Source organism: Elaeis guineensis, chromosome 5 (genome assembly GCF_000442705.2).
Source record: "Elaeis guineensis isolate ETL-2024a chromosome 5, EG11, whole genome shotgun sequence".
In the NCBI taxonomy this organism is placed as follows: Eukaryota; Viridiplantae; Streptophyta; class Magnoliopsida; order Arecales; family Arecaceae; genus Elaeis; species Elaeis guineensis.
In genome coordinates this window covers 125022912-125037813 of record NC_025997.2, presented here as the reverse complement: position 1 = coordinate 125037813, position 14902 = coordinate 125022912, and the positions used below count along the sequence as shown (strand labels likewise).

Below are 14902 nucleotides of genomic sequence, written 5' to 3'. Positions count from 1 at the left end.
ACGTCGGCCCGTCGGTGCTGAGAGACTCCGAGGGTGGAGTCTCCCGATGACTCTGAGAGGGAGGCGGATGGCATTCACAGCCGCTTCTCCTTCCTTGCCCGTTCCAACTGGGAAGGAGTCGGTCATCGAGACCGATGGGTATCAAGCCGCGGCCGCCTCTCCTCCTCTTGGTAGGAGTGCTGCAACGCTGCTCCCGAGGAGGAGACGGAGACCGATGTGGGCACCGGCGACTGCTCCTGGAGGGCATCGGGTGTGCCGCTGGTTGCTCCACTGGCGAGTGTGACAACCGGGTTGGTTGCTGTTGAAGGCTCTTGACCGCGTCCGTCAGCATGGTCATCTGCCGCACGATCATCGTGATCTGCGCCTCCGTGGTCACCACGAGATGCGGAGATCTAGGTTCCGCCATGGAGGGTGGGGGAGAGGCCTCTTCCCGATGGGAAGAGTGCCTCGCTGATCCGATGGCCCTCGACCGCTGAGCTCTGATTCTTGTCATCTCGAAAGGATGTTTCGAGTTCTGTGGGGATCGTAATCTCTATCGCTGCCCCCTACCTGGCGCGCCAAAACCTGTTGCGGCCAATCCCCTCGTCGCCTGGTCGCCGGGGACGAGCCCCTGCAAAAGAAGTCCGCACTGACCGGGGGTGACTCCGGCGGAGACCCTCCGACGGTTAAGTCAGAGAGGAGACTAGGCAACAGTAGAAAAGAATCAAAGAGCTCAGCGAGAGAGAGAGAGCTAGAGAGGAAGAGTTCAGGAGTTTCGAAAGGAACCTCTCTCTGCACTGTTACCTTCCCCGTTTTTATAGTAGAGCGCGGCATGGCACCGTCATTAATGGCGCAGACAATGGGAGAACTGTCAAATCATCGAAAACTGTCAGAGTCGTCGTGGGGCTGTCAAATCACCGTGGATCTGTCAAATCACTAGGGTGGACTCATGCCTTAGGTGGGATAATGCCCCGGGATAGCTGTGCCGCACGCCGCTATCAAGACGGACAGTCTCCAGCAGTCGTATGGCGATTGAAGGAGCCGACCGACTGTATGTCGGCATCCGGTTAAGGAGCGTCGGGTGAAAATTCAGGGACCCTCCGATGGTCAGTCGGGCGCGTTGCGAGAGTCGGATGTCGGGCTCCTCATTTCGGCCAGTCGAGAGTGGAGAGGGTCTGCCCGACCAACGTATACTCGGTCGGTCAGTGTCGGCAGAGTCGGGCGCTGGTTAGGCGGGCCCGACGGCGAGTCGGCGTGAGGAGGATCGGTCGGCATATCCCAACAGAGAGCAAGATCAAGGATTAGAAGAACAACATCTCTACATCCTTTTGTGCCCTTCTTCTAATTGTTGAAGACCACAGATTCTCGTAAAGATGAAATGTATGGAGGGTTTTCTTCAGGACTGAGAAGATAGAATGCTGCTTGAGAAGGAAGATCCTACCATTCCTTTCAAGCCTATATAGAACCTCAAGAAGGTGACAACTTTTTACTACAAAAGCTCAAAAAGTGTGGATGCATTGCGTCTATGTTAGCCTTTCTCAAGAATTAGTGATTTGTTTCGCTCAAACAAAATACTCTTGATTTCTGATGGAAGTGCTTACCAAATTCATCCTTTTTAAAAAAAAAAAAAAAATTGGTTGAGAACCCGAGGTTTTTGACTGACTTTGGTGATGCTTCCCGTAGGTATTTCTCCTTTTCTCTAAAAAACTAACATTAGGATTTCATATTTCAACAACCACACAAACTTGTAGTTATATTGCAATTAAATTGATGGAGCATATATGATGAGGCACCATTGCAAGAAAAAAAAAAATAAAAAATTGGTTGAGAACCAGAGGTTTTTGACTGACTTTAGTGATGCTTTCCGTAGGTTTTTTTTTTTTCTAAAAAACTAACATTAGGATTTCATGTTTCAACAACCACACAAACTTGTAGTTATATTGCAATTAAATTGATGGAGCATATACGATGAGGCACCATTGCAAGAAAAAAAAAAAAGAAAAAAATTGGTTGAGAGCCAGAGGTTTTTGATTGACTTTAGTGATGCTTCCCGTAGGTATTTCTTCTTTTTTCTAAAAAACTAACATTAGAATTTCATGTTTCAACAACCACACAAATTTGTAGTTATATTGCAATTAAATTGATGGAGCATATATGATGAGGGACCATTGCAAGAAAAAATGAATAGTGTCTTTGTCAAAATCATCACGCCAAAAGAGGACAAATACCAAGATAGGTTCATGCTAGAAGACTATATTCCTTCCATGACTTCGTTGACCTCATGGTTGCCCCACGTACAAGTTGCAACACAAGTCGACACATTGCACATCCAACTGAGTTAGCACTTGGCAGCACTTATTCTACTAATAATTCATATCATTTCCAGCTTGACATGGGATTTCACCATCCGTAGGGACCATTAGACCGGCAGATCGCCGGTCTCAATCTCATGAAAACGACCAAAAGCGGCCTCCCTTCCCATCAAAGAAACCATCCCACTCAAAACCACCTCCATGTCATGTATGATGATATTATAAAATTTGGACAGGTAAGCGATCCATGGTAATAAAAAAAAAATTATCTGTAATGAAAGAAGAATTATTTTAAGAAGAAACGGACAGGCACTCAGAGATCCGTTAAGGCCATGAAAGTAGAACGACAAATGGAAGAAGATGTGTAAGAAAGGAGGACGAAAGGAGAAGGAAAAGAAAGAATAAGAAAAATCATCTCGAATAGCTAAGTGTAATATTAATGTTATATGTGCAATGCGGTTGGTGAGCTGTTCTTTGTCTGCAGTGGTGTGACATGACTTCCATAGCTCCATTGCATTTTTTTTTTTAAATACAATAATTTGTCTGTTTCATTAATAGAACTCTGAGCTCGAAGTACAAGCACAGAGCTCCACAGTAACCAAGGGATTGAGGCACTACAGTAGCATCGGTGGCTGATGCATGCAGAGGAAATAAAAGTTTATATATAATGTCATGCATGATTAGTGCAACAGTAATACACGAAAGTCTGAGTCATGACCCTTATCACCTGTCTCCACCGAACCCATACTTTAATAATTGAAGTAAGTTGTTTTGATGGGGTGCGGGGACAGAGATCGACTCTTTGTCTAGCTGCCACCCCTGTTTAATACCCCCTTCAACTAAAATATGTACAATCAGTCAGGGTGTTTTGGATTTAAGGTTGTATCCGTGATGATCACCATTTTTTTTGGTTGGATAGGTGTCATTTTTCAGAATCTTTTTAATATCACATATTATAATAAAAAAAATAAAAAATAATAAAATATATAAGATAATTAAAAAAAAATATCTTCACGGAACATGCAAATTTTACTACGAAAAAAAAATTACAAAAAGAGATCTCACCTTCAACCCTTATATATCCAATCTCTTCCTCACAGAAAATTTTTCCTCACAAAAGTTCTCTCTAAGAAGATCCTCCTGAACTCCTGAAATGACTGCTGTCCGCTATCCAGAAGTTTTTCTGCTCCTCTTCTGAGCATCCTCGCATCTCTCTCTCTTCACGTGGGTTCGCTACTGTCAAAACCGAGCCACCACCTCACTGCTCCTGCATCAAGACCCTTTTAAAGGGTTAAAAACAAGTTAGATTAGGTTAATGACTCCTTAAAACACCCTAAGAAAGACTCTGGACCATTGGATCACGACCGCAAGCATCCCCACGCCGTCTAATCACGCATCGGTCCATGAAATAGTCCATGGACCATGAGAAACGCATGTAAAATGCCCATGCGGTCCATGCGACCGACTGTACACTGCCCAGTCCACGATGGACCAGGCTCCCAGTGCGGGCTCGCGTGGGCCTGGGCCGCGCCCCATGCACGTGTGCCCGAGCCTGGGCCGCACGCTGCTGTGCCTGGGCCGTGCACTGCCGCTCCGCCGGCCCACCGCCGCTGCTGACGGTTCTCCGCTACTTTAGATTTCGTGCCAACTTCAATCGAACATATTTCGATCATCCGGATTCTGTTTGAGGTGATCTTGGACTCGTTGGATTCTATTTTTCGTCGCAGACCTCGCTGTGGGCTCAATATGGATCGAATATCGAGATGTTAAATTCTAATAATTTGAAGGATATATCTGTCATATTGTTTGGTTGACGAGTGTATATCTCTAAACATGCCTATCGGAAGCTGAATATTGCTGTTGATTGAGTAGCTGTCTTTGTCGCTGATCATTTTAAAGGATTTGTTTGAATAAAAGAAGGGATAATCCTGGAGCACCTTAAAGATATTTTATTTTCTGACTCTTTTGACTGTATTTACATTAGATTTATTTGAATGCACAGTTTTTATCCCAAAAAAAAATTAAAATATATGCAATGAATGGGTGAGATGCAGTGATTTGTATCTATCTAACTTTTTTGTTCTTATATATTCAAATTCCACTTCCCTCGTAACTCTTTGATTGAGAACTCCATGGACCAGAACAGGAGAGGATTAGAGTGGTTGTGCAAGGCACTTTGTTTTGATGGGGGCAGACTTTGAGGTCGAGATTTGCACAATACTTGACACTTGCCCGGAATTAGGGATGATATTCGCACCAATTGGTGTCTCTCAGATTTATACAGTGGACAATCAAGTCACTGATGGATTCTCTACTCCTTGAGAAGGGAAATGAGCTGGTGTAAATGACAAACTTGGAAGAGGGACCACCGAGGGACTCCTTTAGTTATATTGTTTCATATACTGACTTTTCAGCTCAATTTCCCTGCATGGGTCCAGTGGGCGGATGTAACATTGAGTTTGGTCGAGAAGATAAAGTCGACGTGCACGCTTGCCCATGCCTTTGTAAAAGGTGTTTGCCCTGTCTCTGTCTGGTTGGGTGTCTTTTGCTGTACGGTCCCGTGTTCCTCTCTTGTAGTGTGGTAGCAGATCCTGTTCGGCTGTGGAAGTCATGGCTAGATCTTATCACAGCATCAAGCCTACCTCAAATCTAAGTCACATAGATCAGGTACAGAACGGGGTAAAACCAGAGACCAAAATCATGTAGCTGATCAGTGGGATTCAATAATGATAGGTTGGTCTGAAAATTCTCAAGGAATACTCATAGTGCCATGTAGTAAACAAGAAAGCAGAGGCTCTACCAAGAAGAAAAAACAAGAAAGCAGAGGAGATGAATGATTCGAAGCTCGACATGAAGGAGAAGCACTTTAGAGGGCAGTTTACCCTGGAGTGTCAGGTCTTATGGATAGTATAGAAGAAGAATAGGAATATCGACGGTTGGTCTCAAGAACTTCGGCTTGCCTCTTTGGATAGGCGTTCTTGCAGCAGAAGAGTGGTTTTTTAGCTGCATGAGAGTCAAAGTGGCAGATGACGAAGACACTTTATTTTGGAAGGACTTTTGGTTGGCTGAACATCCTCAACGCCTTCTTTGATCTTGCAAGCTATTTCGTCTGGCTTATAACCAAAATAACTTTAAGGTCTATGCAAATGATGATCCAGATTCCCTCCCATCTCGCTTTTGATTAGATACATACAGAAGAAGTGCAAGTTGAGGCTGGAGTTCTACAGTATATTACAGTCCGTCAAGTTAGTAAAGTGTCGAGTGTTAAGAAGCTCCATAACTAGGAGCAAGAGTCATGAATGAGATATTATCCACACACTCATTTTCTTCTTGTTTTTCTTTTTCTTGAATGCTGTAATGCCCAATTTCCAACAGTCCTTTCTTTTGGGTAGGCTTGCCGAATTTTTTTTTTCTTCTTTTTTTTTGGAAATCAACAGTCATTTTAACCAGTGACCTCTCTCTCTGAGAAGTGGGTTGATTAAGAACGCTGTAGTCTTACCAGTAATTGAGCAAAAGTAAGACCAGTAAGAAATCAAGTCTCCCATAAGTACAGAAGAATAAATTTCGACTGAACTCAAGTAATATGAAAACATCTAGTTTAGTTGATTTTAATCTAAATATATACAGGACATGATGCAAGCAGAATCATATCACGTTTTGAAAAACAGATGAGGAAACTATCTATGTCAGCTATAGATTCCAGAGGAAACATGCATGTCAATATTGCCTGAATGTGAGATTGAGTCGTCCAGGCTTGAGCTTGGTCTCCTCAATCAGAAGCTTAGGTGCTGTGTTCACCTGAACACACGGGACTCCATGAAATATAAGCCTGGACTTGCCACCAAATAATAAAACATCGCCAGATTCAAGCACAACCTTTTCAGCCCTATCCACATCTCTCTCAGCTCCATACAGGAATTCAGCAGAATCGCCCAAAGAGAAGGAAACAACAGGTAACCCTTTATGAAGACTGTCTTTACTCTCATCTCTGTCCTGCATACTCACAGAGACAATTGCATTAAGTAAATAGAATGTTAGATCACTTCTTCAATTCAAGTAAATGAAAATGAAGTTTTTTGGTAGAACCATCATTAGGAGTGTAGCATGCACAATATGAGAAAGGATGAATGGAATAACACATTTTACGGGAATGACAGCGGTAATTGGATATATTGATATATAAATTTAGAAGAAAAGTCTGGGATCTCAACAAACAAATCTGATTGATGTGAAATACAGACAACTCTACACTTACAGAAACACTGCATCAAAAAAAAAAAATGAATTGTCAATCACTTTTTTCTGAAAGTAAATAAACATATAATTCCTTGATATAAACCGTTACTTAGAATGTGCGTGCACTACAAGAAAGAATGAATGGAAACCTCAGATTTCGCATAAGGAGAATTGGTGATATTGATATACAAATCTAGAAATTTGAAGTTCGGCATCTCTATAAAAACAACTCCACTTCATTTGAAATACAGACAATTGTGTGTCTCTCTCTCTTCTTCTTCTTCGTGTGTGTGTGTGTGTTGCTGGGGACTCCATAATGCACTGCAGGAAAATGATATCCAACAATACTTAGAAACTGGTCGACAGTGGTTCAAAGTGCTAATGCCAGGAATCTGAGAAGCTTAATTGTGATCCATTAAATGTAAAGCCAGCAGTAAGACCTTTCCATGGTGAAGACAAAAGAGAAACTAAGAAGAATATAGTCCTGAAAATGTATTAAGTTTTAACCAATACCACAAAATATACACTTGAAGTCTTTCTTTTTTTTAAAAAAACTTGTGCGAAATTTGAAAATCCAGTGAAGTCTACTACCTTAATGAGTTTTACACACATCTGTATTGTTGTTCCCGTTCGTCAAAAAGGCCATTCCATCTTTTTGAAGATCAATCCAATTTTTAGATATGAGATAATGGTAGAAATGGCGAGCTGTATCAATGTAATGGACTAATATATGTTTTACATCCCAACTATGATAACGGATACTCAAAAAGTTGCATGTTGAATAAACAGATGAATTGTTTTCGACACTACAATTAACAGGCAACTCATGTACGCACCTGGTGAAGGCCAAGCCTTCCACTGGTACTATAAAAGTTGACCAGGCAGATATCAGGTGACATCCCTGGAAGTTCATCTTCGACACTTTTATTACTTTTACTGTTTTGCCTTAAAAAGTCATGACATGCTTGAATAGCACCTTCAACCAACTTTTTAAATTCTTCAGGAATTTTGGGTGGTACAGCACCATCAAATGGGCGTTTATCTCCATATAACCTTGACTCTGGATCCCAATTCTTGCCCAGGCACATCATCTGCAAATGTAACTTTGCACCATCCCGGTACCCTGGTCTGTAGAATCCTCCTAATCCAAGACCAAGTTCTCGGCATATTTTAATAATTTGGACCTAATTCGTTGAATAAACAAAACTTGCACAAATCAGATCTAAACTTCTGATGATGCCTCATAAGGCAAGGCTGATTCAATAATTTCAAAGGAAACAAAGAAGACTGATTTACATGATTAAAAATTACCTGATTTTGATGACTAATAAAGTTCTTTAATAGGATCATCCCAGGTCTTAAATACCTGTGCTGAGGGACATTCCTGGTGAGTTCACGTTCCCTTCTTTTTTCTCTATTGACTTGAAGTAGAGAAAGATTTAGCTTAACAGGGCCTGTGCTATCTCTCGTGCAGATGTCAAAAGGGCATATATCTGCACCATGGTTAGAATGTTCTGTAGCATTGCTATCCTGCACTTTCTCTGAAGAAATGCCTCCCTGCTCTGGTCTGACAATTGGTGGAGTTTTGTCGCTAAGACCTCTGGAAGAGGAAACAGAACGCCCATCATCCCAATACACAGAAGGCTTGCCACCAGATGCCTATAATTTCAATCCAAAATTTCATAAAAGCACTCAAGCCATTGTTACTGTAATACAAGCAATTTTTATGAAATTATGACTGATATGCACAAGATGGTATAGCAGTTATGAATGTAATTATGTTAAAGTCATTACAGATATCCATCTTTTTTTTTTTTTTTTAAAGAGAAATCATCTTCCTCTTATTTCCATACCTAAACATTTGAAGTAAGAATAGTTGTGATGACTGCATTCTAAACTATTGGATTGTGAGTTATGAATTCGGCCAGCAAAGCATAGAAAATGTAAAACCAGCAACTGTAAAGCTGACGCAACGATCAAAGCTTAGAAAGCAGTCACTGGAGAAATCCATAAAGTTCCCAATCATGGGCTTCCACTCTGGTTCCTCGTCATTCTTTACCAATCTGTTTGCTTCTTTCAAGAACTCCTAGCAGGCTCATCTAATCACCAAACTATTTAGATCCTGTTTCTCCTTTGCCGCAAAACACTGCTTTCACAGTGCCTTTAAGTGGTCTATAAACAAAATCCTCTTTCTCTTCTTTGAAGCTTCAGATGAGCAAGTGGTATAGCTTCTAATCAGCACCTCTTTTCCCAAGATGGATAAAAACATAATAAAAGAAATATAGGATCCCTTTTCTTGTGCAAAAAACCTATCACGTCTAGTATACTTGAAAAAACAGCATTGTAAAAGAAACTTTGGGCCAGTGTGCCTCTTGACTTAGGTCCTCATAACATCTCAGCTATATCATACTATCGATTCCAATAACAAGATTGAGCAAAATTGGTAACATTATCAGAAAACTATCATTAGAGGACATACTCCTGCCAACAGTGCATCAGCTTTTCAGCACTACCTCCGTGGTTCAATTTTCATACTGAAATGCTCACAAGCAAAAAGTTCCTAACACACTCAATGTCAGTTACTAAATTCTCTATTTCAGAGAATCAGCAGAAGCACAGAAACAGAATCAACTGAGTGCAGTCACAAAATTCATACCACTATATTAACAGGTACAGTGAATGTGAATTAGAGAAGAAATAAAATCATAATCTATACTAAATCGCGGCTCCAGAAAAACCACAATGTTCCTAACCCCCTCCAATTTCCAAATGTCCTAATCCATATTTTGCAAGTTAAAAAAAAAAAAACGATGAGATGCCAAGAGAAAATGTTCAAAAGGCGCCATTTTTTTCCCCATTCAGTTCCAAATTTCACATGGCACTCCTCACGGTATCGCATCTCAGACAAAGAAAAACTAGGTTTTGCTCTAGAACTCCCAATCAATACCCTAACAAGTACAAAAGAATGTCTTTTTGTTGTTCTCCAAGCCCTAATTCCCATAATGCTACACAAAAAACCGACTTTCCTTGCGAAATGCAACCAAGCGCAACCCACATCTCAAATTCCTTCACAAATTCGAGAAACAGAACTCAGAAACCCATCACCAACGTCACCATGAGAACGAATCTCATCCTTCTAGTATCGAATATAACAAAATCAAATAAACGAGGAGACTTTTTAACAAATCGACGAATCGGCCTACCCATTCGCGACCCCGAGGGATCCCTCGCCCTCTCGAGCACCCATCCGGTGTTCTGCCGCCCGCCTTCATGTCGGAATGGGGAGAAGCGGGAGAACAATGGAGGAGAGGAAGGATACGGATATGGAATTTGGGTTCCAAAGCGCTCTTTGGTTGCTTAAGCTCCGCGGGTCAAGCGGTTTTCGTTCCCGAGGAGGACCGTAAGGGTTCAAGAATGGACGAGACCAGGTCGCAGTTGCCTGCGGTCGCTCGACGATGCGAGCGCAGCTGACTGCGAGGACCCTGCGCATCTCAGGGACCTCTGATGGTGATTTGGCTAGCCGCTATATAGGTGGCCCTTTCATGTCCATGGTTAGATAAAAAGGAAACCAAAATAGATATGGATCCAAAATTGAAATTGTTCATCTTTTGTATGAATCAAGGTAATTTTTATTATCACACAAAGGCATCGAAAAGGACATTGTTAAAGTAATTAAAATAGTAAGCATGCATTATCTTTAATCTTTTTCATTAGAAATAGGGGTTAGATATCCTCGCTCTCTTATTTGTCTTTCCAGAGCGGCTAACTAGAAAATTTAATTAATCAATGTGCTTGTATTAGATATTTCTAGATTTCTTCTGAGTAGTAAAAATGTAAAGATATCTATCTTAGAAGTATTTGTGCAATGTATAAGAAATGTGGAATCAGATTATGTGGACCTCTACATTGCAACACTTTAAATTTGAAGCATGCAATTAAAAAAGTTTATAACATCATGCTACATGATTAATAGTAGCATACATTGTTGTTGCTTGCTTGCACATGTATTTGTTAGATAATTATGCTAGCTCATGACACGGCTTAAACAAGCATTTCTAGATAAATACTCTTAACTCCTCCGAAACTAAAGCTCAATAATGTACAGTGCCAAACTAGACATAGTTTAATTGAGAATTCGTAAAAAAATATCATATTTAATACATGATCCATATGGTATGGGTTGTTGATACCTACATTCTTGAGTAATTGTCAGGAAAACCATGCATAGGCATTAGCTGATCAACAGTTAACAATGCCAACTTGCATGGTAGAACTTTGGCAGCTGAATAACTAATGGTAGCATGGCAAAAGCTTTTGCTAACTCGTTTTCTTCTCTCTCTATCACAAAACATTTACTCCATGCGTATATGTCACGGCAAATGTGCATAAAGGTACAAATCACCAAAAAAAAAAAAAAAAAACGGCATTTCAGATCACATAATGCTCAGATTTGCAATTTATAATGATCAGTGTTATAATTCAAGATCCACATTGACCTTTGTTGCTACTACTCGCATGCATTAACAATAACAACTACAATAATCACCTTCTTTAGACATTTAATGACCAATAATTATTATTACTGTTGGGGAATACCGACCGACCCCACTCACGCCGACTTATGATCGAGCCTATCCGATCGGCCGACCGACCGATCGCCGGACGACATTACCGACCGATTAACGACTCTCTACCGACTGAGGATATGTCGGTCGGGCAGACCTTCTCCGCTCTCCCGACCGACTGCACCAGCAAGTCCGATGGCCGACTCTCGCAACATGCCCGACTGACCGTCGAAGGGGTTCGAATCTCCACCCGACGCCACTCAGCTGGCCACCGACCTAAGGTCGATCAACTCCTCCGATCGCCGTACTGCAGCCAGAGACTGTCAGCCCTAACAGCAGCATGCGGCACTACCGCCTAAGGGCATTATCCCGCCTAGGGCATTGTCAACCCTAGTGATTTGACAGCTCCACGGCGACGTGACACTTTCACGGCGACTCTGACAGTCTACAGTGAGTTGACAATTCCTCAATTGTCTGCGCCATTAATGACGGCGCCATACTACGCTCCACTATATATATCGGGGAAGGCTACAGTGCTTGAGGCATGGAAAAAAAAGACACAGGCTTGCTCTCCCTCTCTCTCTCTCGTTGAGTTCTTTGCTTTCTTCTCACTGTTGCCTAGTCTCCTCTCTGACTTGACCATCGGAGGGTCCCCACCGGAGCCGCCTCCGGTCAGTGCGGACTTTCTTTTGCAGGTGCTCGTTCCCGGCGATCAGGCGACGGGGGGATTGGCCGCAACAGATTGGCGCGCCAGGTAGGGGGGTAGTACTAATGACAAAGACAAGAGCTCAACGATCGAGAGTCACCGGGTCGACGAGGCGCTCTTCCCGTCGGGAAGAGGCCTCTCCGTCACCCTCTGCGGCGGAACCTAGCTCTCCGCACCCCGCGATCACCACGGAGGCGCAGATCGCGGTGATTGTACGGTAGATGACCATGTTGACGGATGCGGTCAAAAGCCTCCAGCAACAACCGGCACGGCTGCCGCCATCACCGGTCGGGCGACCGACGGCACGTCCAATGCCCTCCAGGAGCAGCCGCCGACGCCCGCGCCAATCTCCGTCGTCTCCGCGGGAGCGCCTGCCACAGCGCTCCCACAGAGAGGAGGCGCGGCCGCGGCACGATGCCCATCGATCCCAACAGCTTTCTCCCTCCCAGCTGGAACGAGCGAGGAAGGAGAAGCGACCGCGAACGCCGTCCGCCTCCCTCTCGAAATCTTCCGGAGACTCCACTCCTAGGGTCTCCCAGCACCGACGGACGGACGACTACGAACGCCGGTTCGAGAAAATCGACCGTCGGCTCGCACAGTTGCAGGTGGACGGACAGAAGTCTTCGAACGACGTCGACTTCCAGACCGCCCAACCTCTCTCCCGACTCATTCTCAATGAACCGATCCTCAGTCGGTTCAAGATGCCGCACGTAGAGCCATACGACGGCTCCACCGACCCAATCGACCACTTGAAGAGCTACAAAGCTCTCATGACGATTCAGGGGGCGACCGATGCTCTCTTTTGCATCGGCTTCCCCGCCACGCTCCGCAAAGCTGCCAGGGCCTGATACTTCGATCTTCGATCGGGAAGTATCTACTCCTTCGGACAGCTCGAACACTCTTTCGTGGCTCACTTCAGCACCAGTCGGAAGCCACCACGAACGTCAGACAGCCTTTTCTCCCTCAAACAGGGAGAAAATGAGACGCTCCGACACTTCGTGGTGCGATTTAATACGGCTACGCTTGAGGTCCGGGACCTCAACGAAGACATGGCCATCTCGGCCATGAAACGGGGGCTGAGGGTGTCCCGTTTTACTTACTCCCTGGACAAGACCCTCCCTCGGACGTATGCCGAACTATTGGAGTGTGCGTACAAATACATGCGTACGGACGAAGGAGCCTCCGACCGGCGCTCGATCGAATTCAAGGGCCCAAAGGAGAAGCGAAGGAAGGGTTGGGACCCCGACAGACCTAGCAGGCCCCCGACCGATGGTCGGGTCTCGCCTCCGCGACGAAACCAGAAGTCGCCCCGACGGCAGACTCCAAGACCGATACGCCCCAGGTATGACTCCTACACTCCTCTCTCTGCTCCCCGTGCGTAAATTCTGATGGAGATCGAGGGGGAAGAATACCTGCGACGGCCTCCGCCTCTGAAGGCAAAAGGCCTCGACCGACGGAAGTACTGCCGATTCCACCGGAGCCACGGTCACAATACCGAGCAATGCATCCAGCTTAAGGATGAGATCGAAGCTCTCATCCACCGAGGGTATCTCGGTAAATTTCGGAGGAACCCGCCGACTCGGCCAGTGGCCGACCGACAACCCCAGCCGACTGAGGAAGCGACGACTAATCAGCCGACGGTCGGGGTCATCAATATGATTTCCAAGCGACTCGGCCCGGGGACGTTGGTAGGAGGGGAGCCGACGAAAAAGCTGCGCCCGGACGACGTGATTACTTTTACAGAAGAAGACGTTCGGGGCATCCAAACTCCCCACGATGACGCTGTTGTTGTCTCGGCAACAATAGCAAACTATGATGTAAAGAGAATTTTTGTAGATAATGGAAGTTCAACAAACGTTTTGTTTTACTCGACCTTCTCCCGGATGTGACTATCAACCGACCGACTCAAGAGGGTCCCAACGCCCTTGATAGGCTTTGCCGGGGACGCCGTCGCGACGGAAGGTGAAATTACCCTGCCCGTGACGGTCGGCACCGAACCACGATAAAGTACGATTCATTTGACTTTCGCGGTTGTTCAAGTGCCTTCGGCTTACAACGCCATACTTGGGAGACCCGAACTAAACGTCTTCAAGGCGATTGTCTCGACGTACCATCTCTTGGTTCGGTTTCCGACCAGGAACGGAGTCGGGGAGATGCACGGAGACCAACAGCTCGCTCGCCGATACTTCCAGATCTCCGCTCAAAGCGACGAGTTGAGGGGCTCCCTGACGATCGACAAACTAGACCAACGGAAGGAGGCAGAACGGGGCTCGCCGGCCGAGCAGCTCGTGTCGATCCCGATAGCGAAAAATCCCGACCGGAAGGTATGGGTCGGATCTCAACTATCCGACCCAGAACGGCAACAGTTGACAGAGCTGCTGACGGCCAACGCCGACATATTTGCTTGGTCGGCAGCAGATATGTCGGGCATCCCCCCAGAGACAATAACCCATCGACTTAACATCGACCCGACGATGAGGCCAGTGAGGCAGAAGAAGAGATCTTTTGCTCCCGAATGACAGAAGGCCATCGACAAAGAAGTTGACAAGCTGCTCGAAGTGGGCTTCATCAGAGAAGCCACATATCCCGATTGGCTCGTCAATGTTGTCATGGTCAAGAAAACCAACGAAAAGTGGAGGATTTGTATTGACTACACCGACCTGAATCGGGCCTGTCCAAAAGATAGCTTTCCGTTTCCAAAGATCGACCAGCTGGTGGATGCGACGTCCGGATTTTGACTGCTCAGCTTCATGGACGCTTTTATCGGGTACAATCAGATTCGAATGGTGTCCGAAGATGAGGAGCACACTGCCTTCGTGACCCCCAAGGGCCTCTACTGCTATCGAGTAATGCCCTTCGGGCTGAAGAATGCCGGCGCCATCTTCCAGCGACTTGTCAATAAGGTCTTTAAGGACCAGATTGGGCGCAACATGGAAGTATACGTGGATGACATGCTGGTGAAAAGTACGCAGATTTCGGATCATGTCTCGGATCTCGAAGAAACCTTCCGCACTCTACGACAACATCGAATGAAGCTGAATCCGGCTAAGTGCGCTTTTGGGGTGACCTCAGTGAAGTTTCTCGGATTTCTCGTCTCACAGTGA

The 14902-nt window shown here is 44.9% G+C and overlaps 1 protein-coding gene across 1 annotated transcript; it reads right to left on the bottom strand.

Moving 5' to 3' along the window:
* Nucleotides 1–5839: 5839 nt before the first annotated feature.
* LOC105045934 (DNA N(6)-methyladenine demethylase ALKBH1D) lies at nt 5840–9981 on the bottom strand. The gene is made up of 4 exons (XM_073258437.1): nt 9731–9981; nt 7839–8186; nt 7364–7711; nt 5840–6284 (listed from the first exon to the last, which is right to left on the bottom strand). The coding sequence occupies exons 1-4, from the start codon at nt 9797–9799 to the stop codon at nt 6009–6011; spliced, it is 1041 nt and encodes a 346-aa protein (XP_073114538.1). The 5' UTR covers nt 9800–9981; the 3' UTR covers nt 5840–6008.
* Nucleotides 9982–14902: the final 4921 nt, after the last annotated feature.